Source organism: Sminthopsis crassicaudata, chromosome 4 (genome assembly GCF_048593235.1).
Source record: "Sminthopsis crassicaudata isolate SCR6 chromosome 4, ASM4859323v1, whole genome shotgun sequence".
Taxonomy (NCBI): Eukaryota; Metazoa; Chordata; class Mammalia; order Dasyuromorphia; family Dasyuridae; genus Sminthopsis; species Sminthopsis crassicaudata.
The window spans coordinates 434,575,922-434,603,081 of record NC_133620.1 but is presented as its reverse complement, the minus strand read 5'-3'; the positions used below and the strand labels follow the sequence as shown (position 1 = coordinate 434,603,081).

At 38.8% G+C, this 27,160-nt stretch overlaps 1 protein-coding gene across 1 annotated transcript in view; it reads left to right on the top strand.

The window, feature by feature from the left end:
* The window catches only part of CASQ2 (calsequestrin 2), a 101,403-nt gene extending 74,928 nt beyond the window's left edge, over nt 1-26,475 (top strand). Inside the window, exons 8-11 of the mRNA XM_074263160.1 lie at nt 4,752-4,806; nt 19,200-19,300; nt 22,989-23,063; nt 24,132-26,475. Of these exons, the coding sequence (XP_074119261.1) occupies nt 4,752-4,806; nt 19,200-19,300; nt 22,989-23,063; nt 24,132-24,365 (465 nt within the window). The 3' untranslated portion in view covers nt 24,366-26,475. The remainder of the gene's footprint in view (nt 1-4,751; nt 4,807-19,199; nt 19,301-22,988; nt 23,064-24,131) is intronic.
* The last annotated feature ends 685 nt before the right edge of the window (nt 26,476-27,160 follow it).

Below are 27,160 nucleotides of genomic sequence, written 5' to 3'. Positions count from 1 at the left end.
CTCTCTGTCTCTGTCTCTCTCTGTCTCTCTCTGTCTCTGTCTCTCTCTGTCTCTCTCTCTCTGTCTCTCTCTCTCTCTCTCTCTCTCTCTCTCTCTCTCTCTCTCTGTCTCTCTCTCTCTCTCTCTCTCTGTCTCTCTCTCTCTCTGACACACTCACCTAGGAGCCTGTGGGTTGCCTCATGAAAAAGGAAAACAACTTCCCAGAAACACACAAAGGCCAGAGTCCCATTCTTCCCCCAGTGCTAACCTTGAGTTCATACGGGGCTCTTTCCCAACACTGGAGAGGGGGGATGACAGGAACAGCTCAGCACTTGGTAAAAAGGGGAGTTGAAAGAAATTTACAGCCTGGGAATCAAAAAAAAGCAACAGGCAGAGTGCCTGCTCCCCTGCTTTCCACCAGGACCCAGCAAATCTTTTGTCCATGATAAGTGACACACACACAGACACACACACATGTCTAACACCTGAAATCCTCACACATGTCCACACAACACAGGTGTGTATAGACACACATGCACATTACACACAGCATCACATGTACACATGTATAGAACACACATCCACAAACATGTGCACATGCATTTGCACACAGACACAGATACAAATATTCAAGTACCCAAAGACATGAACTCACATATGGGCACATATGCATGTACATATAGACACAGGCAGACACATAGACACACAATACAAGCCAGGCAGATCAGCACACTGAACATACATGTGCATGTTTGGATACACACATGGACACACAGACAGAGGAATGTGTGCATGTTGCACATATCTTCATCCTGTGTGCAGTCTGTATATGACCATGCTTCTGCCCAAGTTTATGGTCATGTGTGTGTGTGTTTTGACATATGTTCACATGGACACTCATGCATTTGGTTTTTCACTCTGTTTTGCTCCTCTTCCCTCCCAGAGGTGCTGAGATCTGGATCCCAAAGGATTCTCCAGCTCATTTCTGCGTGCCTTCGCAAGGGGCAGAGAGGAAGGAGACTGGGCTCCCAGGGGTTAATACTCTCCCTTCAGTATGTGATAGATGGCAGGAGACAGAGAGCCGGGCCAGCCCTAATGAGATCTGATCAGGGTATTCTGCCTGGCAATAATAGCAAATGTAAAAGAGTGAAACTTCACACTCTTCCCTTCTGTTTGCTGTCTGATTTGTATAATAATCCTGCACCCAAAACAAATGCTCCTGTCAAAATTCAATTCCCTAGAGAAGCTGGCCACAGCCATGCCCACCCTCTTGTTTTTAATAATAATATTTTCCATTTAATCTCTTTTAGAATTTTTGGCGGTTTTGTCCCTTCCAAACTCAAAGGAAAAAATTAGCATTTAGATAGGATTGTGCTACATTAAAAATCAATTGAAATGGAAACAGGGATCATGGGAGGGATGAGACACTGGGAGTTTTTTCTTTCTTTTCCTCCCTTTTTTTTCTTTTTCCATAGCATGATTCTGCCGTGACATTCAGGCTGCCCAATGAACACCTCTTCCAGTGTCAACAGTAATCAGTATTCATTCTGTTTTTCTCTCCTCAGTCCCTTGGGTGCTGGGCTTTCACACTTGAGCCTCCTCATCCCCCTAAGGATCATATTTTTTATGATATTGTACCCTCGAAGCTTTCTTGTCTCCTCGCCCCTAACATTAATAAATGCAGAATACTAACAGCCTTCTGGATTCTGTTTGAGACATGCAAGATGAAATGAACCTTGCCCTCTGGATATGATATGCCCTCCCTGGCTTCTCTGCCCCCAGCCCCTACCCCCACCCAACCACATCTTTCACAGATGGAATCATGCTTTACAAGGAAATCCTTCTGTCTCCCCACTGAAGCCTCCATTATCTTCCTCTCTCAGGAGAAAGGAAGCTCTTCAAGGCTAGGGGTTATTTTTTCATCCTATTATCCTCAGTGCCTAGCACCGTGCTTGGCAAATAGAGGCTCTGCACATGCTTTTTAAAGTCAAATTAATTGAGTCTCAGTCTCAGGAAGGTGCCATGTTATATAGAAAGAGAAGTGTTTGGAGTGTTCAAATGCTATCTCTAACGTATACTTGCTGTGTAACCTTGACCAAGCTGATTAACCTTTGGGGGCCATCATTTCTTTGTCTGTAAGACTGGGTGGGGAGAAGTAGGATCGGACTAGAGAGATAGCTATCAAGGTCCCCTCTACTTTGGATCTTCCTAAGGAAAGAACACTAGGGAAGGCATCTGGCGCCATATTGCAAAGTGCCCAACACTTAGTTCAGGATGCATAGTGGCCCACATATTTGATACCTCTAAATTAGATCATCTTTTAGGAACTTTTTGGTATTAGTCCAACACCTAAAATCCCTCACAGGGATGAGAATTAAGTGAATGAGATTTAAAACCAAAATGAAATTGTCAATTCTAATTGTCCCATTTCATAGATGAGACCCTGAGAGGTTGATCTGGCCAGAAAGGGAAATTGCATGGTCCAAAATTAGATAATATTGAAGATGGGGTTAAAATCCAGCTCTTCTGATCATTTATTCAGGGTTCTTTTCAATATATTTCATTGAAAAGCTATCCCTCAATGTCTCCTGCAAGATTGAGAAATGGGGGCTTGGAAAGGGAGCTTTAGAAGGAGGAATAAGGAAATAGATGAGGAATCTAATGGAGGTCCAAGAAAACAATCTAGTACAAAGCAGGGGGGTGCCATCTCAACTATTCGTACAGGTTTTGCTGATTCTCAAAGGAAAATTCATGGGACATTTTAATAAACTTCCAAGGGCTCCACAAGCTGATATCTTTGCATATATTGCCTCTTACAAACTAAATCTGCCAAAAATGGAGAAGGTAGCCGTTTGGTGAATTTATTTTACTAACTGACCAGGAATTTTTGGTAACTAACTGCTAGAAGAAAGAGTAGGGGGTAATGTGGAGCAAAGCAGAGTGAAAAACAACAGTGAAAAATCATATATTAAGCCCTTACTGTATGTTCTGGGCCCTGGAGAAGACATGAAACTTTGATTAGACATGAAAGGAAAGCCATTTGTTTTCTTTTTTTCCCTAGCTGTATCTTTGTCCCCTCCCCTCTCCCCTCAAGTGCTGACTAATCACACATGTATTTATTTTGTAGTGAAGAAAACAGACCTTTTTGCTGAGTAAGCCATCTTTCTAATTACGTCCATGTTCTTAGGCTAGGCTGCCATACCATGTCTACATAGCCTGACTTATCCCAGAGAGAGGGGGTGAATTTAGAGACTGACTTTAAAACATTTAGAATATCATGCACCATTGATCATATGTATGGATAAGCAGGGCACAGTAGAAAAGAGACCCAGGTTAAGAATCCCCTCTCGATCACTACCTTGAACCAATAACTTAGCTTTTCTGGCCTGATTCCTCATCCACAAAATGAGAGAACAGGAATATAAAATCCATAAGGCCTCCTCTGATTTAAAAATCTATGATTCTAATTTTAATGTTTCTTTAAGGTCCTATAAAGTCTATTTCTTTTCTTTTCTTTTTTTTTTTTAGTAGTTTTTATTTACCAGATATATGCATGGGTAATTTTACATTGACAACTGCCAAACCTTTTGTTCCAATTTTTCCCCTCCTTTCCCCCCTCTCCAGATGGCAGGTTGACCAATACATGCTATAAAGTCTATTTCAAAGAAGAAGTATGGTATTATGGAAAGAGCCTTGGAGTTGGAAAGATCATAACTATCCCATTTAGTATCCATGATGCCTTGGGCAAGCCACTTAGCTTATCTGAGCCTTAGTTTCCCCATCTGTAAAATGCAGATAATACTTGTATTACCTATCTCTCAGAATGGAGAGAATCAAATGAGATCATGTTTTTTGTAATCCCAGTACACTGTATAAAGATGCTATTATTACCATTGACAATAACGAAGAAAATTGTTAATAATAATAATTACAATTATAAGTAGAAGCTGATGATAAAACATTATCACAGCCATTTCTAATTCCTATCCAATGTTTTCTGTAGAAACTCAGGCCCAATATGGCTTAACACCACATTTAAGCCAAATTCATCATCTTTGTGTGGTTTGAGTTGTTTGTTTTTATAAATTCAACTGATTGTGGTACTGTCCCATCTAATAAATTCATTTATCCAATTGCCTGAGAGAGAAAGAGAGAGAGAGAAAGGAGAGAGAGAAAGAGAGAGAGAAAGGAGAGAGAGCAGAAGAGAGGGAGGAAAGAAAGAAAGAAAAAAAGAGAAAGAAAAGTAAGAAGGAAGGAAAGAGAGAAGAGGAAGAAAGGAGAAAGGAAAAAAGAAAGGAAGTAAGGAGGAGAGGGAAAAAAAGAAACAGCAAAAAAGAAAGAGAGAAAAAGAGGGAGGGAGAGAGGGAGGAAAGGAAGGAAGGGAGGGAAAAGAAAGATAAAAAAGAAAAGAGGGGGAAAAAGAAAGAAAAGAAAAGGAGACAGAGAGGGGGGAAGAAAGGAAAGTAGGGAGAGATGAAGAAAAAAGAAAGAGAGAGAAGAAGGGAGAGAGAGGAGGAAAGGAAGGAGGGAAAGAAAGAAAGAAAAAGAAATTCTTAAGTTTCTGTTACATACCAAGATATTATGCTAAGCACTAACTAGGGCTATAAATACCAAAGATAGTACCTAATATTGTTTCCTTCCCCCTCACCTCCTCCCTCTCTCATACCCATTATATTCCCACTTCCTTAAACTTCCAGTTTCTGATTTTTTTCTCTATTTAATATTCTTTATGTCCAATTTGAAGCATAATTTTTGATTCTTGTTGTCTACAGGAAGATGATCTGAATGGAATCCACATCGTGGCCTTTGCAGAGAAAAGTGACCCCGGTAGGACCCTTTTTTTCTCCCTCTGTCCCTGTTGCAACTTCCACTAGAGTTAACTTGGTTTAGTCCACATTGGTAGAGGCAGTTTGTAAATTTCAGAGAAGTTGCTCCTTCTACATTGATAGAGGCAGTTTGTAAATTTGAAAGAAATTGCTCTTCTACATTGATAGAGGCAGTTTGTATTTTTCAGAGAAGGTGCTCCTTCTACATTGGTAGAGGCAGTTTGTAAATTTCAGAGTTCTCCTTCCACATTGGTAGAGGCAGTTTGTAAATTTCAGAGAAGGTTCTCCTTCCACATTGGTAGAAGCAGTTTGTAAATTTCAGAGAAGGTGCTCCTTCCACATTGGTAGAGGTGTAAATTTCAGAGAAGGTGCTCCTTCCACTTTGGTAGAGGTGTAAATTTCAGAGAAGGTGCTCCTTCCACATTAGTAGAAGCAGTTTGTAAATTTCAGAGAAGGTGCTCCTTCCACTTTGGTAGAGTTGTAAATTTCAGAGGAGCCCTCCTCCTCAAGGACTGCATTCTCATCACAAAGGATTAAGGGACTGGCAGCAGAGTTGGGGGGCAAGGAGGAAATACTCTATCACTTCTAGGAGTCTGGATGAAGTCTGTTCTTCTATCTCTCCTTCCTTGTATCTGAAGTAACCTACCAAGTACTGGATACCCCGAGGGGTCATGCAGTTGGGACAGTTTCAATTTTCGTGCCAGCAAAGGGAACATAATTAAAGTCTGATTAAAGTCCATATGATAGACTCAGCCACCAAAGTATACAGGAAGAGATTCTGAGAATACAATGTATAAGATAAAATTTTAAAGCTTTATGAGTGGATATGTGTGTGGATATGGATATATTGTTTTTGTTATTGTAGTTTTCACACACATAATGGCATGGATAAATGGAGAGAGAACTGGCTTCCAAGGTAGGAAAGCCTGGGTTCAAATGCTGCTTCTGTTACTTCCTGGCTGGGTACCTGGGCACATTAGTCTCAGTGTTCTAGGCAGCTCTGAGGTTGCAAATTTCATAGAAGGTGCTCCTTCCACATTGGTAGAGGTGGTTTGTATATTTCAGAGAAGGTGCTCCTTCCACATTGGTAGAGGTGGTTTGTATATTTCCGAGAAGGTGCTCCTTCCACATTGGTAGAGGTGTATAAATTTCAGAGGTGCTCCTTCTACATTGGTAGAGGTGTAAATTTCAGAGGTGCTCCTTCCACATTGGTAGAGGCAGTTAGTAAATTTCAGGGAAAGTGCTCCTTCTGCATTGGTAGGGAGTTTCCTTATCCAAGAATTCCTCATGAATTGACAACAAAATCATAGCTTCCTTATCTGCTATGACATTAAAGAAAGTCATTGTGTCATAGCAGACAAAAAGTCAATGTCAAAGTCAAAAAAATCAGATTCAAATGCTGACTCTTAGACTCAAATTGTGTGATTTTTCAGAAGCTTTGGAGTCAGATTAGCTTATTTCCAAGCCTATCTCTGATCATTATTATATTGTGTGTGATAGAAGAGAAGAGGAATGACAAACACCTACTATGTGCAAGATGTGTTGCAAATGTTATCTCATTGAATCCTCAGAACTTTGTGAAAGAGGTGCTATTATTATTACTATTATTATTAATAAAATTGAGGAAACTGAGGCAGAAACTTGTCCAGTGTCCCACAGCTAATAAGAAGAAGAGGAGGAGGAGGAGGAGGAGGAAAGAGGAAGAGAAGGAAGAGGAAGAGGAGGAGGGAGGAGGAAGGAGGAGGAGGAAAAAGAAGAAAGAAGAAAAGGAAGAAAGAAGAAAAGATGGATGGAGGGAACATTGTTACTTGAACTAGACAAGCTGGCCACCAGACTTAGAGGAGCTTTGTCAAGAAATGTCTCTTTCCACATACTATGAATCTCTGAGAGAGTGTACAGGGTTTTAGACTCATAGAATTAGAAATTAAAGTAAGTGAAGATACCATCTAGTGCAAAGATGATTGTTAAAGATGAGAAGAGATGAAGGGCCAGTCATTCAACACTCATTTAATTAGCACCTACAGTATACCATTATTGTAAGCACTAGGGATAGGAAGAGGCAAGAACATCACCTTTTCTCCAGGAGTTCACAATTTAATGGGAGAGACGCCACATATAAGACTATGCACAAACAAGATAGAGATAAGGTAAATTGTAGGTAAACCTGAAAGGAAGGCACACAAATTAAAAGGGATCAGGCAAGGCTTCCGGCTGAAGGTGACATTTTAGCTGAGACTGAGGAGGCATATCCCTGGTGGGATTTTGGGTGAGGAATTGTGGTGTCCCTAGATCGCAGGAGACTTGTGAAAGAAAAATATCAGAAAACTTAGGAGATAGAAAGGGTCCAGGCTGTGAAAGGTTTTAAAAGCCAAACAGAATTTTATTTTTGATTCTGAAGGTAATAGGGAGTCACTGAATTTTATTGAATAAGGAGCTGACGCGGTCAGACAGGAGCTTCAGAAAAAAGACTTTGGAAGCTGAGTAACTGACTCTAAAATTCCCTGTTAAGTTTTTCTTTGCACTGTTCTAGACCAAGAGATGAGGTTTACAAGGGATATCCAAAGAGAATGGGGCTCTAGTGTTGTATGGATAGGGATGAAATAATATTTCACAGCAGCCACCTGGCTAAACTCCAGCAGGCTCCTAGTTCCTTCTCTACGGGCCACCCCCTTCCCCCAACCATCCCCCCTCCAGGTTGTGACTGAGCCTGCCCTCCCCTTGCAGAACAATGGAACAAAGAGGCCTCCCTGAAAGTTGCACTAACCTGTTTGACGGAGATTGGAGCTGTAATGAATCAAGCTCCTGAAAAACGCCTTTCACCTCCTCCCTGCACAAATATCCCTGGGCCCAGATCCTGCCTGCTCCCAAGGGGGGCTAGGGCAGGGCCGGGGCAGGCCAGCCCTAGAATGGGGGCAGCTGGCAAGGAAGGCTGCCCCTCCCTTCATCGGGAGAAATGACTCTCATCCACAAATAGAAAGGATTTTCTGGGGGAGATCCCAGTTGCAAGAGTGGCCATTCAATGACATCAACATTCGGGGATTTCTCCCCTGCAGAGGGATGTGGATGGCAGCAAGACCACTTTCTTTCAGTGTATCCTCCACTTCTCCCCCTCCTCCTCCCTTCTGTTGGTCTTTGAAGAAATGCTAAGTGCTGTTGCTTGTAGATCTGATCCCCCACCCCCAAGCAGCCCACTACACACACACACACACACACACACACACACAAAGAGGCATGTGTAAGCTCCCTGAAGCATAAAGACCATGGTCAAAAGTGGGGCTGCTCCGAGGGCTAACACAATGTCATCATAGAATTTTCAGACTGGAAGGAATCTGCGAGGTCATTTATTCTACCCCTCTCTTTTGACAGGCAAGTTCAGAAAAGTCAAATGCTTTAAGATCATATAGCTAGTTAGTTGGAGGCAGAAGTAGAAACCAGGATTCCCAACATGCAGTTCACCGGTCAGTTTTGCAGCCTTCCCAGCATGCTCCCCGGGCAAGCAGCAAACATTATTACAACAAGTCAGGGAGAGACAATAGTAGGGAGAATGGGGACATCCTTCTATGAAGGCAGAATATAGACATTTCCAGCCAATCTCAATTCAGAAAAATGATGGAACGCCTTCTCCCTCAACTCCCTTTTCAGGGACCCTTTTTTCAGGATATGGATTCTCTGCTGAGATCAGAAGGACTTCAAGTTTTCTAGCTGGAAGTAGTTTATCATAGTGGTTAAAGCTCTGGACTTAAAATCTGAAAGGACTTGCAGAGAACTTCATCTAATACAATCCCCTCATTTTATAGATGAGTAAACTTGAAATTCAGAGGGGTGGATTGGAGCAGCAGAGATGAGATTTCAAAGATCTTGATTCCAAATCCAGCAATCTTTCTACTTCTCCATGATCCTGGAAAATCCTGATGTCAGGAAGGCAAAGAGTCAAATCCCATCTCAGTGCTCAGTTTACTCACTTGTAAAATGGGGGAATTCATAGCTCTTACCTCACAGGATCTGATGGGATGATATATGTAAAGAACTCTGGAAACCTTATAAAAGTGAGCTATTGGTACTTGTGTTGTAAACTCCATAAGCCTGGATCTCAAGTACTTACTGTCTGGAGAGTATAAAAGGAAGAACAGTGAACTTAGAAACAGAAATTTTGGTCCAAGTCTCAGTTAAATGACCTCAGGAGAATTACAGCCCCAATTTTTCCATCTGTAACATGGGGATAATAATCCTGGCACAACCTACCCCACAGGTTTTGGGAGCCTCAACGGAGATAACAAATATGCAAACCCCTAATAAATACAAGCTGTTATTATCTGGACCCTGCCAGGGGCCTCCAGTAATTCTAGAATGCCAGCTACCTAAATCCTTTCCCAGCTAGAGAAATATCTTGTATTGTTCCAAAAGGCCTTTGTTATATAAAGATACTATAAATCTTTGGCTAATAGGATCTTCCTCTGCCAGCTCCCCAGAAGGTCTAGCCAGGAAAGGACATTTCCCTGGGTCTCTGGACATTTTCGAGATTTCCAGGTTGATCTGCTTTGTCTTTCTTCTCCACCGATGCCCCCCTTCTCTGACTTTCTGTGTGGTTGCCTAGAGAGCCAGCTTGGGTAGCCGTTCATTTGACAGGTTTGAAAATGAATGCATCTCTTTCCTGCCGACCCCCAGATGTGTCTGAATAAATTTGACATCTTCTTTATAGGATTTGATGAAAGGTTTTGCAAAGTGGTGTTTCTACATGAGTGCCCCCTAGATGGATATCCTCCTTGGGAACACAGAATGTGAGTGCTAACAAGCTTGAAATGGAAAGATGGACCAGTCTGTGGATCTAGCTCAGATTAAGTGAGGGGCCTGTAAATGGTGAATCTCTAAGCCCTCTACCACCAGAGCAGCAGCTGCTGACTCTGAAATTTTATTTACTTTTTTATTTTTTGAGACAAACTGTGCACATATAAATTCAAAGGCTAATTACTCATTTGGTTTCTCAGCACAAACTTAACAATGCCTTACATTTTACAGAGATTTCTACTTTTCAGAATACTTTTGCATCCATTATATAGTTTACATGGCACCTGCAAAGAGCTGTAGACTTGGAGCCTGGGGCTTGGTGTTGAATATTAAAGCCAGGGATGAGTGGATTCTCCAAACCAAGCCTCATTTATTCAAAATGATGATAATAATGTTCATATCTGTTACCTCAGAAGATGGTGAAAAAAAAAAAGAAAGCTTTGTAAACTTTAAAAGTATACAGGGTAAGAGAGGTAGAATAGAGTAGAGGCTACCAAGATGGAAATTTAGGTTCAGGTCCACCACTGATATAAGCCACCTGGGTGATGCTGGGAGTTATTTAGCCTGCTGATGTTCCAGGTAATTCTCTGAGACTGTAAGTTACAGATCAGGTACTCATCTACACTGGGGTAGTTTCCTAATGCAAATAAAATCACAGGTTCTTTTCTTTCAGTCCCACCCCCCAATAGAATGAGGCACCATTGAGCATCACAAGACCTCTAAGCTAATTAATACTTATGATAATGATGATGATAATAGTGATGAGGATGGTAGTGGTGAGACACTATTGAGCATCATCAGACCTCTAAGCTAATTAATAATCATCATGATGATAATGATGTCTGACATTTATATAAGCACTCTAAGGACTGTAATATTAATAATCCTGAGAAAAAGAATATGATGCACAATTAAGATGATTGAAACTTTAATCATTTAAACAAATAATTGAAAGTAAAAATGGGAAATAGTAACAGAACTTACTGTTGTTCAGTTGTTTGAGCCACGATTGACTCTTCATGACCCTATTTGGGGTTTCTTGGCATAGATTCTGGAGCAGTTTGTCATTTCCTTTCTCCAGCTCATTTTATAGATGAGGAAACTTGACAGTTAAATGACTAGAACAAGGTCAAAAAGCTAGGAAGTATCTGAGGCTAGATTTGATATTAGATTTTCCTGAATCTGGTCCCAGTGCTTTATCTATTGAGCTACTCAGCTACCTTGCAGAATTGATATCAACAAAAATTATAATTATTTCATTTAGATGTTTAGCTAGTATACATTAATTATCACAACAGGGAGATGAGTAAAGCCCTGGAAGCACCTCAGACAGCAAAATCTGACTTAATTGACAAATGGAAAGAGATAATAAAGGCAACCTAGGTTAGAATATGACTTAGCTTATTTGTAAAAAAAAAAAAAAAAAATCTTAAAAATAGGGATTATTGGAAGCAAGAACTATCTTTTGCCTTTTTTGTAGTTTCATTGCCTAGGATATAGTAAATGATTAGTAAATACTTATTGACAGACAGATCACTTCATAAAGCAGAGAGAAGAATAGAGGATGAAATCAGCTTAAACAAAGTATGAGGGTGGCTGAATGATGCAGTAGATAGAGCATCTTTGCTGGATTCAGGAGGACTTGAGTTCAAATCCCACTTCAGATACTTAATGAGCTGTGTGATTCTGAACAAGTCATTCAGCCCTTTTTCCTTCCAAAAAAAGTATGACAAGATATTCAGTTAAACAAAGTCATCCCAAAGGCATTCAAAAATGGAAATGGAAGGAGGACTGACAAGAAATATAAAAAAGATCTGTGAAAGTTATCATTAACAAACTATTTTTCCATCAATAATAATAACTAGAATTTACATAGCACTTTACATTTTGGAAAATGCCTTATAAATATTATCTTATTTGATGCTGACAACAACCCTACAGCTAAAGGTGATTATTATCCCCATGGAAACAGAGGTAAAGACAATCAAGAGATCTGAACAGGATGACATAGCTAATACGTATATAAAGCCACACTTGGATTCTTAATATCTTTGTCTCCAAGGGGCCTTTTAGAGGAGATGGAAATGAGTATAAGGAAAACAAAGATAGTAAAAGAAGGAAGAATAGATCAAGTATAAATAGAAGAGATTCCTCTCAACTATGAGATCATTGAGGAATCTGAAAGTTGGTAGCTATCAAAGACATGAAAAAACAAAACAAAAAACAAAAAACCAACAACAACAACAAAAAAACAGGCCTTTATAATAGCAACCCCCCCAAAAACAAAAAAACAAAAAAACAAGGAAGCAAAAATTTGACTGAAAGTACATTATTAACTACAATTTGAATTCACTGAACTAACCAAAATTTTAGGAGAGTCATCTGCACATAGATAAATTGCATCTTTGATGAAGGTATTAGTTGGGAGCAGGCTTTCGCAAGTATTGATCTAAAATGGCCCATATCTTTTATGATCTCTCAATCAAATGAAAGATTATAAAACCCCATTTACTATGGGTTACTATTGATTGATTACCCCAAAATTAATTGATTTGTTAGAGCCAAATTTTACCTTCCAAGTTCTCTTTAACTGAAGTGTCCCTCATGTGTGCACTATTCCCACATTTAGGGGCTTCTGGTTAAGATGAAAGCATAAAAAAAAGAGTCCAGCTTTCCCACCTATATTCTAGCAATGATCTAAAAAAAGCATCAGATTGAGTGATGACCAAGAAGTCTAAAAAAGCACATCATTAAGCTCTTTTTTTCAAATGTTTGCACAAAAAGACACCAGAAGTTGAAAAATACTAGAAGAGGCATATTGCAAGTAAAATCAATTCTGGTTCATGTGACTGATTGGAAACCCAAGCCAGGAAATGAAGATGAAGAGAGGTTGAAAGATAAAAGAAACCCATGGTAGTAGCACTTCAGGGACTCTACAAAAGCTAGGGTTGGATACTGTGATCTTTTCTTTGGGAGTTATGCAACCTTGGGAGTATTAATAGACTAAGTTCTATGTGGGTCAACAGTGTCACGAAACAGCCCAAAAAGCTATTAGGATCTTAAGCTGTGTTGAGCGTCTATGAATAAGAACATCATGCTTTCTTTGCATTCTGCCCTGGCCAGATTAGGACAACTGGATTCAATTTGGTCCCAAGTACCACAGATTTCAAAAGAAAGGCTGGTGACAAATTGGAGAATGCTCAGCAGTGGGCAACCGGCATGGTGGTGGAAAGCCTCAAGTCATGTCATGTGGAGGTTCTGTTTGAAGAACAGGGAGTAGATAGCCTGAAGTATTAAGACTTGAGGGAGCCACGAGAGGTGTCTTTAAGTATTTAAATGGTTGTCATGTGGAAGATAGATTATAATTGTTCTCTTTGACCTTAGAAGACTGGACGAGGAACAATGAATGAAAATTGCAAAAAGGCAGATTTCAAATTGATGTCAGGGAAAAATTTGCTACTAACTGGAACAATGCTACAGTGAAAGGAAGTAGACAGTTGCCTCATTTTGAGATGATTCAAAAGAGGCAGAATGACCAATGTGTTGTATAGAGGGTATTTGTTTGCATTTAGGTTGGACTACATGCTTTCTGAGGGTCCTCCCAACTCTGAAATTATATGATTTTAGAGCTGACAATTCATTTCATAGATGAAGCAATGACTCGATGGCCCTGCCATCAAGATTATATTGAAGCCATCTCTAATAAGCTTGCGGAAATTATTATAATTTAAAGTATTTATAACTCAGAAATCTGTCCACTATAAATTAGCTTGGTTTATTGTTTTGTTGGTTGTCTAGACTTAAGCAAATCAATGCAGTTTAAACTTAAAAGTGTATTGTACTTTTTTCCTCCCATGGAGCCTGATTGTTAAACATTTACCAGCATGCCTTGGTGGGCTCTGTAAGCATTGTTTGAGGTTAGCAGAAATTCAGGAGAAGGCTCAGGGAATGAAGTCATCACAGACCAGAAACTAACAACAACAATATGTATTTATATAGTGCTTTAAAGTTTACAAAATGTTTTACATATATCATATGAGCCTCACCGTTGCATACCAACATGATCTCATCTAATCCCGAGGGAAAAACAATTTACATATGCATGCAGATGCCTATCTACACATGCACATACATGCATATATATGCAACACACATACATGCATACACACACCAACACACATACACGTGTGCATCTTTAGGCTTATAAATATATTTACATGTATATTCAAGTTTACATGTGTGAGCATGTATGCACAATATACGGACACATTAGGTGCATATGCACAAACATATATGTGTACATACATAATGAGCTTTCTGACTGGGCAAAATTACATCTGCATCGCTGTATATCAGGTTCTTTAAAAATATTCTTTTAATTAAATAAAAAACCATTTTCTCCACATCCCACTTCAACCCCACATTGAAATAAAAAATAAAAAAAAACACTATGCATCTGTACAAATACATAGGTATGCATGTGTATGTACATGACGGATACAAACGCGTGTGTACATAGATGCAAACAAGCAGCATGCTGCAGGGCTAAACTGAGCTACGACTTTGCCCGGGGGTAGGGAGGGGGCTGGCAGGGGAGGGGGAGGGGGGTCGCTCCAGTTTCCGGGAAGGCAAAGAACAAGACTAAATCACCTCAGCCCAGCAGGCCGGGTTTCTCGGGGCTGAGATAATTAGCATGCACGGTTCCCCCAGGGGATGTCACTTCCCTTTTACCTGGGAGAAAGTGAATGCTCTGGGCCGGGAGAAGCCCGGGGCGCTTTGTAGGGTGTTTGTTTTGCGGCTGATCGCCGGCTTCTGAGACTTTCCTCCGCTCCGGTGGAAATGAATGAGCCTGGCCCAGCCCAGGGTCCCCAGGAGCCCGGCCCGCCTCCGTCCCACAGTTCTCTGCCTTGGGAGGCTGTGGCCCTTCCTTTGAGGAGTCCAGTTCCCCAGGAGAGAGCAGCTCAGGGGACTAATCCCCTCGCTGGGTGCCCTGCGTTTAATGTTGGCTACAGAGCTCCCAAGACTCTGGCCCGGGGCCAGAGGCGGCTCCGCGTGTCCTGGGAAATGAGCATCTATGGAGATCTGTCCTTTCTCATTTTGTCTCATCTCTGTGCTACCTGATAATAAAGGGGAACCTTTAAGCGAAGGGATGCCCGAGCGCCTGCCTGGTGTTAGGTACTCGGTCTCTCTGAGATCTGAAAACTAGGAAGCTAAGTGAACAATTAGAGTATCGGACCTGGAGCCAGGCGGACTCATCAAATCTGGCCCTATACTTACTAGCTGTGTAATGCGGCCAAGTCACGTCACCCTGTTTGCCTCAGTTTCCTCATCTGTAAAATTCTCCTGAGAAGGAAACAGAAAACCCCTCCAGTATCTTTTGCTAAGGAAACCCCAAATGGGGACATGAAGGACTGGACAGGACTCAAAAATGACTAAAAAGTGGACAATAGATTCCCATTTCGTTTCAGAGGCCCCACCTCTCTCTCCTTTGCAAACAATTGCTCAGAATTAAGAGCATTTCTCCCCCTTTTCAAAAAATGAACTTGCTTCAAATCTCACTGAACCTGTTCCCTTTCTCCACTGCATCTATTCATGAGGCTTCTCCACTCTGTTGGCAAGATAACCTTCCCTTTGTCGCTTTGCTATTTCTGCCAACATAGGCAGGTGCTCTCTGTACTTCCCCATTTCTGCTAAGTCAGTTGAGACATACGGTGTTCCTGATTCTGGAGAAAGCAGCAAGCAGGTATATATGTGGAGCTGGAATGGGAGGATATAAAAAAAAAAAAAAAAAAAAAAAAAAAAAATCCTGATTCTGTGGATTGGGACCCAGACAGACCACTAGTGGAGAGTCAGCCTTCCTTTGCTCACCATGCCTCCTCCCAGGAAATGCAGGGACTACCCAGGTGGCCTTTTCTCTGCTCCCAAGTATCATACATGTCAGACTGAATGAAAGGTGTGAAAGTTTAATAGCATGGAATGCTTTGTCATTTGTTAATTTAGCTTTGCCTTTAATGGGGTGGGAGGTAAAGGGTGAGCTTTGGAGCATGTCAGCGGATGAGCAGCAGGTCATTCACTAGAATTACCTGTACCTTGTCCCTTGTCATTAATGTTGGTACAGAAGCGGCTTTTTACAGCGGCTTTTAATCCCATTGTTCAGGTTAAGAAAGCACTGGGCTGGAACAAGACAGACTTGGATAATTTAGGGGATGTTGTTGCCCCATCCGAATAGCCCAGGGATTTAGGTAGTACAGCACACAAACGGCAGGAGAGATTTCCTTCACAACTCATTTGGATAGTGCTTTCAAGCCATAAAGAAACAGGCGATGATATTTGAGAATAATAATAACTCACATTTATATAGGGTCTACTATGTACCAGGCACTGTGCTAAGTGCTTTACAAGCATCATTTCATTTGATCCTCATCACAACTCTCTGAATTACCTGTAATTGTTATTATCAGTTTTACAGTTGAGGAAACTGAGGCAAGTGATTTGCTCAAAATCACACAACTAGTAAGGGTCTGAGGCCAGATTTGAACTGAGGTATTCTTGACTCCAAGCCCAGCTCGAGCCCCTGCAATCTACATTAAATCAAAGTCACTTTGTATGAAGACTCCATTTCAAAAATGCCTCCAACAAATTAGGAAACATTTCTATTGAAAGTGAATGAGATTCAAGAAAATGGATACCCGATGATATAGATACTGAGCAATAGCACCAAAAAACACAATTAGAGGGAAAACACCTGGAGATCATAGTGAACCACAGGTTAACCGTGAGTGTCGTAGAAAAGAAAACAATCATGATATTGCTTTATCTGCTAAAAAAAAAAAAAAAAGAAATGAAAAGAAAAAGAATGTGATAGCTTGTCATTAGAACATCTTGTGTTAATGCAGAAAGTAGTATATGGAAAAATAGGGTTTTGTTCAATTAAAATTGTTTTTTAAAGAACATGATATATAATGATGGAATCTTGTCCAGCCAGAAAGAGCATTATATTATATATCTGGTTCATAAAACTTTAAAAACTTTTTATTATATTGTATATCTGGATCATAAAACTGGTAGAGAGGATTCAGAGAATGGGGCATGTGGAGAAGAGCTAAGGGATATGGAAAGAAAACAGAAGCAATGAAAAAAAGATTCAGAAAAAAATGAAAGGAAAGAAGACGATTTAGCTTTTATAATAGAAAGCTATGAAGTGGTGAACTGCCTTCCAGTAAAAATCCTTTTACTGGAAACTTTTTTCACTTGCAACTCTTTTTTGCCCAAGAAATTTTTATACAATACTAGCTATATAGTATATAAAATAGATATGCAGATCAAGTATTTACTGATAATAAATCATAAAAAGTATTTTAAAACAATGGTTTGATATACATATAATTTTACCATTTATTAAAGACAAAAGCAAATTTTCATACTAAGATAGATGTGCTTGTTTATTTTTACATTAAATATTGGCAGAATGTTTGATACCTTTTGTTTTTCATGATGTCGACATTCAGTAACAGAGGTTGAGACCTTAAATAAGAAGCTTTGCTTTAGAAAATGATTGTGTCATGTATGTGCTAATGGTAGGAAGTAAAAAGTGATGAGAGTGGAGATGGAGACTAAAAGCAAAGAACAGCCAAAAAATAATGAAATTAGCATAAAGTATAGTTTATTACCTGTCAGGCAAATAGGCAAAGGAATGAGCTATTGGAAGGAAGTCATGGGTATGGTCATGTTCATCACAGACCATTCATATGCTTTGTTACCAAAATTAGAAGAGGCTGTGAAGATGGGGAGAGGAGGGGGGATCGGGACAGCAGCAGTAGAAGGCCGAAGATATCTGCCTGAATAATTAATTTCCATGTCTTCTGATGAAGCAGAAAATGGAGGAGGAATGTTGATAGACAATTTTCCTCCATTATCATCCCAAGTGATATCAATCACTAGAAAACTTTAAGAACACTCACCAGTCCTCAGTGGTTAGACATTCATGTCTCTAAGTCTACCTGATAAAAGGATTGGTTCAGATGATCTCTAGAAGTTCAATTATTCCTTCAACAAATAATTATTGAGCACTTGTGATACAGGATGAATCAAGTACTGTGAATACAAAGAGCAATATAATACAGAGAATGCAAATACAAAGATGTTATATAAGGCATATGTACAAGGCCTTCAAGGAGGTTATAATTCATCAGGGGACAGAAAATATAAACATAAACAAACAATGCATGGCAGAATGTGATAGTGGTGCTCTTTCACTATATAAAACTTTCTAATTAGACAAATACCCCAAAATTAAATAGGCTACCATAGGGATTAATAACTTTCTCAGCCCTAGAGGTCCAAGATGGGGTAAAAAGATATTCTGTTAGGGATATCTGGCAAGGGATTCATGTTGTAGGTAGAAGCCAGCCATGTTGACTTCTAAGATCTCTTTATGTGGTGATTCTTTAATGCTAGGATAGACTGTCTAGGGACTGTCATCCTGGCTAACATTTAGATCCAGATTCTCCCTCAAATTACATAGATGCCTCATCCTTTTTTTTTTTTTTTTTCTTTTAATTGCAAAGTCTTCTAAGAGATTCTCATCTAAATGCTTATGAGCATCTCAGATTCTCTCCCCCTCGGGACCTGAAGGTAAAGCAATTAGAACAGACTCTCAACTTTACATAGCAAAGCAGAGTTGGAGCTGTTGAACTGGTCTCACAGGATATCCAGTTGCCAAAATTAAAAAGTTTAAGGTCAGCTTCCTTCTGAGTAGAGAGCTTCTCTTTCTACTTAGAAATATCTGGTTAAGAATTATAGCAGAACAAACATTTTTGCACATATGGGTCCCTTTCCCTTTGTTATGATCTTTTGGTGATACAGGTCCAGTAGAGATGCTGCTAGATCAAAGGGTATACACAATTTGACAGTCCTTTGGACATAGTTTCAAATAGAAAAGCAGGAATTCTTTACTTGGGGGGTCTGCAAACATTTTTTCTTGAGGCAATCAGAGGTGAGTGATTTGTCCAGGACCCCAGATCTAGTAAATGTCTGAGGGAGGCATTTAAACTCAGATCCTCCTGATTTTAAGGCCAGTGTTGTATCTACTATGCCACTCAGCAGCCTTTAGGCCTACAAACTTTAAAAATATATATATATTTTGACAACTATATTTCATTATCATTAGTTTCCTTGGTAATAGTATTGTTTCATGCATTTCAAAGCATTTTTCTCGGAAGGCATCCATAAACTACCAAAATAATCTACCAAAGGGGTCCATGACTCAAAAAAAGCTCTGCCTTAGGAAAAAAAGTCTCCTGAGAGATCAACTAGAAAATGGTCAAGAATCACAGAGAAGAAGGCATGAATGGGATTCATTTTTACAAGTGGAGAGAGTATCTACAATAATGATATTGTATATCCATCAAAATATAGGATGCTATTTCATGACTATGGTTCCCAAATAAAATGTATTTTTGAAGAATTTTACGTAAATATCCTACAATTTATACCATTTCCCTAGTAGCCTTGAAATTTCATCTATCTCTATGGATTTCCCTTCTTTTCCTTCCATCTTAGAAGCAGCATTGATATATTTACAATTTCATATTATAAACATTGTTTCAGATGGCTTTGAGTTCCTAGAGATCCTGAAACAAGTCGCCAGAGACAACACCAACAATCCTGAGCTGAGTATAGTATGGATTGACCCAGATGATTTCCCAATGGTAAGACTTTTATTCTTTTTTGCAGTCTAATATTTGTTAGCAATTTTGATGCTTGAGGCAAGTTCTCTGAAATACACCCTCACATAAACATTTTAAAAATTGGTAGGGGTGGAGGAGTGGGCAAGACTCCAAGACATGGTGAGACCGCTAGTAGACATGGGAAATTGTGGGATAGAAGGGTAGGAAGAAAGGGCTGGCCCAGAAGAAACTCATCTGTGGTGAGGAAGTACATGAAGTAATTACTTCCTATTTTAACTAATTACTCTTATTAACTAGTTGCTAAATTTAGATGTTCCCCCTACACTTCTGCTCTAGTTGTATAAGGGCTATCAGCACTCTCTAAATTTTGGTGTCTCCTAGCAAGGCCCTTGTTGCCCTGCCTTAGTTACAGTTCTTTTTATTGGAGGATTGGGCTAGAAAGAATACAAGAATATGAAGCAAAAGTAAAGTAAAGGATCATTTGTGTAAACTGAATAGAGCTATTGGAACTAAGAATAGCTGTGTCACTGAGTGGTATCTTGGTTATTAGGGACAATTATGAATTTAGTACTTTACAGAAACACAAGAAGTTGAATTGGCAGAACCATTCACTCCTTGGACATCAGAAACTGGAGATGCTCTTTGGGTTTCGAAAGTAGCAAGTCCCAATGTTTTGGTTTTTTTGTTTCGTTTTTTTTTTTTTTTTTTTTTTTTTTTAGTTTCAGGACTTATTTAACTCTTAAAAATTAATTGAAGATCCCCTTTTCCTCCACGAGCTTTTGTTTATGTGGGTCATGTCTAATGACATTTGGATATTTAAAATTAAAACATTATTATTAAATTATGATGAAAATAATCTTGCCATTATAATAAATAATGTTATTGTTAAAATAGTTTTGATCTTAAGAACCCTCTAAAAGGGTCCTGGGGACTCCCAGTCCCCAGTGTTCTAAAGAGTGGGCTTAGAAGGTAGGGGCAGAGAAGAGGGAACAGAGAATCACTTTTTCTAGAAGCTTGGAAATTTGTTTCCTTTTTCCTTTTTAAAATTATTTTTGGAGTAAAGAGCATCCCATTGAGGCAAACTGAACAGGTAAGTGAGGGAGAGCAGAGATTACTGTTCTAGACAACTGTTCTTTGGAACAGACATCAGGGTTATGTTGCTAGATGGAAATTCTTTTCAGTGTCCCTATTAAGCATCTGTGTGCTCCCGCAGTAGAAAAAGGCTTCCAAGTCACACCTGGATCTGAGGTGTCCAAGAAAACAATTACTACTTTCCATCACTACTTATGAGGCCTTATGGTCTCCATCCAATTTTCCCCACTCTCACTTCCATCCCAGACAAGAGTCTTGGACATTATTTTCTCCTCACAAGCCTACCTACTTTTTGAGGAATCTGGAAAGTTGGGGAATGGGAACCAGAGAGGTAGAGTTCCTTTCGGATCATGCTTTCTAGGCAACTGACCTCCCTGGTCTACAGAGAGACTCTGGCCATAAAACCTGGTGAATAAGAAATGCCAGTGGAATAAGGACCAGAGAATTTTAGATTCAGAGGCCATTTGGTTCAAGTTCCTTGTTTTACAGAAGAAGAAACTGAAAGAACAAAGCACACTTTTTTCACTTGATTTTTTTTTTCCTTTTGCAATATGGCTAATGTAGAAACATGTTTTGCATGACTTCAAATGTATAACTGATATCATATTGCTAGCCTTCTCAAGTGTCAGGGGACAACAGGATAGAGAGAATTTGAAACTTAAAAGTTTAAAAATTACATGCAATTTTTTCTCATTTAAATTTTAAATAAATTTAAACTTATCCAAATAAATTTGGCATTTATTTAAATCAAATTCATTCATTCATTAAATATGATTTGTTTAATTATATATATAAATAACGAATGCAATAATATATAAATAAATAACATAAATAAAAATATAATTAAATTATATTTGGTGATTGTTAAATTGAGTTATTTACTTAAAAATAAAATTAAATAGAAATTTAAAATTAAAAATTTAATCCAAATTAAAATTTCAATATACATTTTAATATTAAATAGATATTTAAAATGTCTAAATTTCTCATTTTTATTGTAATTGGGAAATATTTTTTGAAACAAATAAAAATGTATTTTTTTTTAAAAAGGAAACTGAAACACAAGAAAGGTTTCTTGCTTTGTCAGATGGTCCTAGGCCAGTCACTTAACCCTTAATGTCAGTATTATCTATAAAAAGAGTATAATGATAGCTGAATAAAGTTTTCTTTTTCCACCTGGTGAAGGGCTCTGGAGGTCCTAGAGGACATAGCCATACCAGTTTATGTGAGTCATTTCTATTATTACTAGTCCCTTCCCTTGCCTTTGGAAAGTCAGAGAGTAGACTGCAAACAAATTATGAGAAGCTTTCAGCCCAGGAGAGGAGGGCCTATTTCTTTGCCTCTTTGTGTGTTTGAGTATAGGTCATAGCCCAAGTGCAAATACTGACTACTGTCAACAGCAGCCAGCTTTTCTGGCTAACATTCAATCTAAAAATGAATAGACTGGGTTTTCTCATTACCTGGGTGTGTCCCCCATGTACTTGAAGTATTAAAAACAGTAAGTCTTGAAGGATCCTCATAAATTTGGCTTATTTTTCCTAGTCTGAACAATAGCCGGATCTAAAACTCGTTTGGTCAATTTGATTTAAAAAGAAACAGAAATAAACCAAAAAATAAAATAAAATAAAAGGGACAATCACTGGCAAGAACAAGAGGCTTCCAAAGTCATGACATCAGTGTCCTAGTGATGGTATTAATCATGATTAAAAAATACACATCAACACTCTTTTCTTCCAAATTCCATAAAGCTTTATTAAACTTCTTTTAGCTCTACATCTCATTTAAATGAACTGTTCTATGTCTGGAGGTCACCCTTACTCAGCATCTTTCACAGAGTAGACAACTACTTTGGTCAAGACTTAACAGGAGAGTGTTCTAAGACATCTTTCCAAACCATTCACATTTTCATCCATTTTCATAGTACCCAGTTCTTGTCAATTTAGTCTTACTAAACTTTAGTAAACTTTAAATCTGTTGGCCTTGATTCTCTTCTCAGACCCTAATTCTTCTACTGTTCCTCACATCTCCACGTCTTCATCCATATCATTCCCAGATTCCTATCACTTGAGTAGAAATAAAGCAAGCAACCAAGTATTAGTCCAAGAGATCCAGATCCTCTCTTTTAGCTTCTTTCATACCAAAACATCATCAGTCTCTGTGGATACTGGACTTTTTAACAATCCTTTATTTCTCTACATACAGAATAAGGAATTTTCAAAAGTCATATTAAAAGAAAAGACAGAAATAAACATCCCAAATCACTGTCCTTTAATTCTCAGAATGACACATATCCCACATGAAGGAACATTGGATTATGTCAACTATATACTATTAAACTGTTCCTGTATTACATGTATACTTGTACCTTTTTACATGTGTTTCTCCCATTTCCTCAAATATTAGAAATGTCTCAAGGGCTGGGATTGTGTCATTTATTTCTTCTGACCACTTAATTTATAGCTAGGACTTGTGGGAGAAAATCTTTAAATGGCTTTAACTGGTTACAGGGAAACCATGCAAGAATAGCTGTAGAGTAACAGACTTGTCTAGCTACTTCCAGTGGTTCTGGTGATGGAAAGTTTATTCTGTCTCCTAAGTGTATTTTTTGTTGTCACAGCTCATTTCCTACTGGGAGAAGACCTTTAAGATCAACTTGTTCAAGCCACAGATTGGAGTAGTGAATGTAACAGATGTAAGTAGTATATACTCGAGGGCTCTGTAAGAACCTCTTATTTATATCAGTCTGTGACCGGACGTGGCTGGGAGAAGTCTGGTCCAGAGATCTTATAACATAGAGTGAGAACTTAAAAGGACCTTAGAGACCATTGAGTATAAACCCCTCATTTTGTCTTGCCCTGGATCATTTAGCTAGTAAGATAGAATTTAAATTCAGGTGTTGACAGTTGGGGAAGGAAGAGGAAGAGAAGGGAGAGAGGAAGGGAGAAAGAAGGGGAGAAGAAGACGAGGAAAGAGAAAAGGGGAGGGAGAGAGAAGAGAGATTGAGATGGACAAGGACAGAGACCGAAAAAAGAACAATTACTGCTTCTTCTCCCTCTTCCCCAGTTGAGCCATGTTGCTTGCAGCCTTCCTTTCTAGCACTAGCAGCTACAGAAGTCTCCAAGAGAACATTGTCTCTTCTGGCTCAAGTTAAATAGGGGTAGTTGAGCCATAGGGGAAGAGGCTTTTCCCTATCAGTCCCTTCCCCTTGGAGCAGATTAGAAACTTAATTGTGTTCTTCTGTGTCTTTAACTCAAATCCCCTTAATCTACATAGGGAGATAAAGTTGGGAGAAGAGGGGTAGTATTTAGGATCTTGCTAATACTTAGTGAAAAGTCTGCATTTTGGAAAGCCCAGAATCCTTGAATGTGTAGAGCTTCTCTTCCAAGTGTAATTTAAGGGAAATTATCTGGATAATTCAAGTCCTTGAAAAACTCCCAAAGATTTTAAAGGGAATCAGAGAAACAAAGAAAGAGTTTGGAAGGCAGAAAAAATCTATTCACCAGCAATATAGAAGTACAGACAAAGTTACAGGAGGAAAAAAGGATGGAAGTTGAAAGTTATTGAAAATAGAGAGGCGATAACTCTTAGGTGATGGGGTGCTTGATGCCCCCAGAAAAGGTTGGGTGAGCCTTTTTGAGGGTGTTATACAGGATATTCATGGCTACGTATGAGTTGGATTAGAATTCTTTAAGGTCCCGGCAGACTCAGAGAAGCTTCCACTCTCCTGTATCCATTAATTCCCACTATTTCTCCACTGTAGGCAGACAGTATCTGGATGGACATACCAGATGATGATGACCTACCTACAGCTGAAGAGCTAGAAGATTGGGTAGAAGATGTACTTTCTGGGAAAATAAATACGGAGGATGATGACAATGATGGTGATGATGATAATGATGATGACGACGATGATGATGATGATAACTCTGAAGAAGATGATGATGATGATGATGACGAGGATGATGATGATGACAGTGATGATGAAGATGAATAGCTCTCATGGCAGATATTCTCACAAACACTGAACCATTTTTATTCATTATTCTTTAAAGACAGAACGGGAGATAGGAGCAGGCAGTCCCAAAGAGTTCCTTCCCTTATTTTTAAGACCTCCTTTTCTACTCCCTTATTATCAAGAATAAGAAAACTCATCAATTCCTTCCTAATATAAAGTGAGGAGTTGCTGGTGGATATAGGTTGGGAATAGGAGAGTGAAAAGGGGAAGGATAGGGAATATGTCCGGTTTTAATGTCCTGACTCATGTCTTAAGACCAGACATGCCAACAGGACAAGGAAAACCATTCACATCTTACTGCATTTAGCAATTTATTTCTCTTATCCCCAAAATACAGGGATCATGACAGTGTCAACATCTGGTGTCTTGAGAGAGAAAAAAAGTCTTCTCATATCTATTCTCAAATATACTTTTTATAGTTGACTGTGACAATAACAGAAATCGGGTTTTGAAATACCCACCCATACAGAGTTATAGAATCAGATGCCATGGGAAATACTCCTTAATTCATTTAGGAGTATACTCCCACAACAGGCAAATATTCTCAATTAACTTAGAACCCAAACTCAGTATGGTCCATGTTCATGGAAATGGGTGAAATTTTGAAACTTATAAGTTTGCTAAAGAATCCATTTATGATATATTTTTTTCAATATCAAAACATTTATTTCATTGGATGGTAGTTACAATATTGGCACTTTCCTCATCCCATCCCTTTCTCTATGTCCTCTCTCTCACCTCAAATGCTCTGTGGATGAGCCAGATATAATTTTATGGAAAATTATGTACCTTTGTATGCCTGGAGCTTCTTTATCATTGCATTTTTCTCTTTGTGGTAAAAGCAGTTGTTTTTTTTTTTTTCTGACATCCTATCAAACTGAACTTTCTATTAATTAACACTTCTACACATCTCTAGTGCAATCAGAAACAAGATTTATAATTGTGCTTCTGAAGCACTGTGAGATCCTGAAGTGTTTTCTGAATCATCAAAGAAAGTTTAAATTATGTTCAGTACAGTTGTAGTGTTGTTTGTTTTAAGCCTCTTCTAATTCTTTGAAAATTGGCAACTCATATATGAAGATTATTAGCCAAAAATTTTTACTAATGGGAATTGTTTCTTACCCAATCATTCTGGGAAAACTAAGTTAGCCCTATTTCCTCATTTACTTCTCTGCTGTAAAAATTCTGGTAGACTGTTCCATAGTATATGACTTTTCAAGGTCTGGACATACTGGCAGGCCTCTAAGACTGTCTGACCTTCAACAGAATTTCATTTTGGACCTTTGCGGATATGAATCAGCAAAGTAGTTGTTGAAACTATTATGCTCACTGGGCTTTGGTCCATGTGTCCATCCCGTCCCTACATCTGGGATGATACTGACTCCTCTTAATCTTTAGGCTTTTATTCTCAGGGAGATTTGCTAAGTTTGCCCCCTCCACAAACATACCATCTTTAAATTGTATTACTATGTAAGAACACTGGGACATTGGAAGATAACTGAGGAGGAACAAGTGGGAATGATATAAAAAGTACCATCCAGTACACATATGATTACGAAAGGACTAGTTGTATGCTTCATGAACATTAAAAAAGTATCAGAAAATGACTTCCAGGGCCTTGAGAAGATGCTTTTGTAAAGATTGAGGGAAGAAAATTTCACAGGATGCAAAGACAGGGAGGGGTTATAATCTGCTTTGATGATCCATAAAAAGATCAACAGTCACGTCCCAAAGTCTATGTTGTTTTCTTTTAGGACTCAGACCAACAATTAGTCTTTATTATTCTCCAGGATCCAGTGCAACAAAACTTTCAATCAAAGCCAGTCAGAGTCCTTCCTTTTGTCCTTTATGGTACCTCTATGTTTAGGGATGGGGCTCCAGTAATTTTCCCCACTTCTTTCACTCAGTAGAGCCTGGAACAGATTAATTCTTCCAGTCTCCTTTTGGAAGTAATAGCCAGGATGATAAGCATTAGGAAAATAGGGCTATCCATTATGTTTTGGGAAATGGTTCATTGTTTTATTGTCAAGAATGAGTAAAATTTTAAAATTTGTCTGTAAGAATAATAATTCTGTTTTAACATTTCAAATTGGCTTTTCTCATTTTTATATACTTAGATTGTGCTCTGATCATTTCTTCATTTTCTTTGAATCCGTGAGGTCATCTTTTAATTGAAATCATTAAGGGCATGTTGATTACACACACCATATGATGTAGTGGAAAAAGATTGGATTTAGAGTCAGATGGATTTTAGTTCCAGCTCTGATACTTCCTATGCACTTCTGGGTTGTCTGATGATTTAGTCTCATTTATCAAATGAAAATAATCATACTTGGGTTGTTATTTTTTTTTCAGAAAAATAAACAAAAATAGGCCAGTTGTTTACTTGAGCATAAAAGCCTTTAGTGACAGGTTGCCCTCTTTTCGTAATTTTCTTACTTGGAACTTTATGCTCCTTGGGATTCCACTTGGGAAGCCCCTCATGAAGAAATTCAGATTGTTGGGAGATCTTGTCATGTTAGTCATTGACATGTCTCTAGCAGTAGAAATAGCACTAGCTAAGACTTTCCATTCAAGGATTCTGTTTCTGGCCTGAGCTCCTGGAGTATTTTGTGGGAAAACAGTTTCTTTCTTCAATGTCAACCCCCAATATACCTCTCTTCTTTGAATAATAGCCAAAAAATTCACATAAACCCTTCCTAAATGCTGATGGCCCTGTCAGAGAAACGTCCAACCTAGGTATAAGAGAAAAGACTACCTTAAAGATAATGATC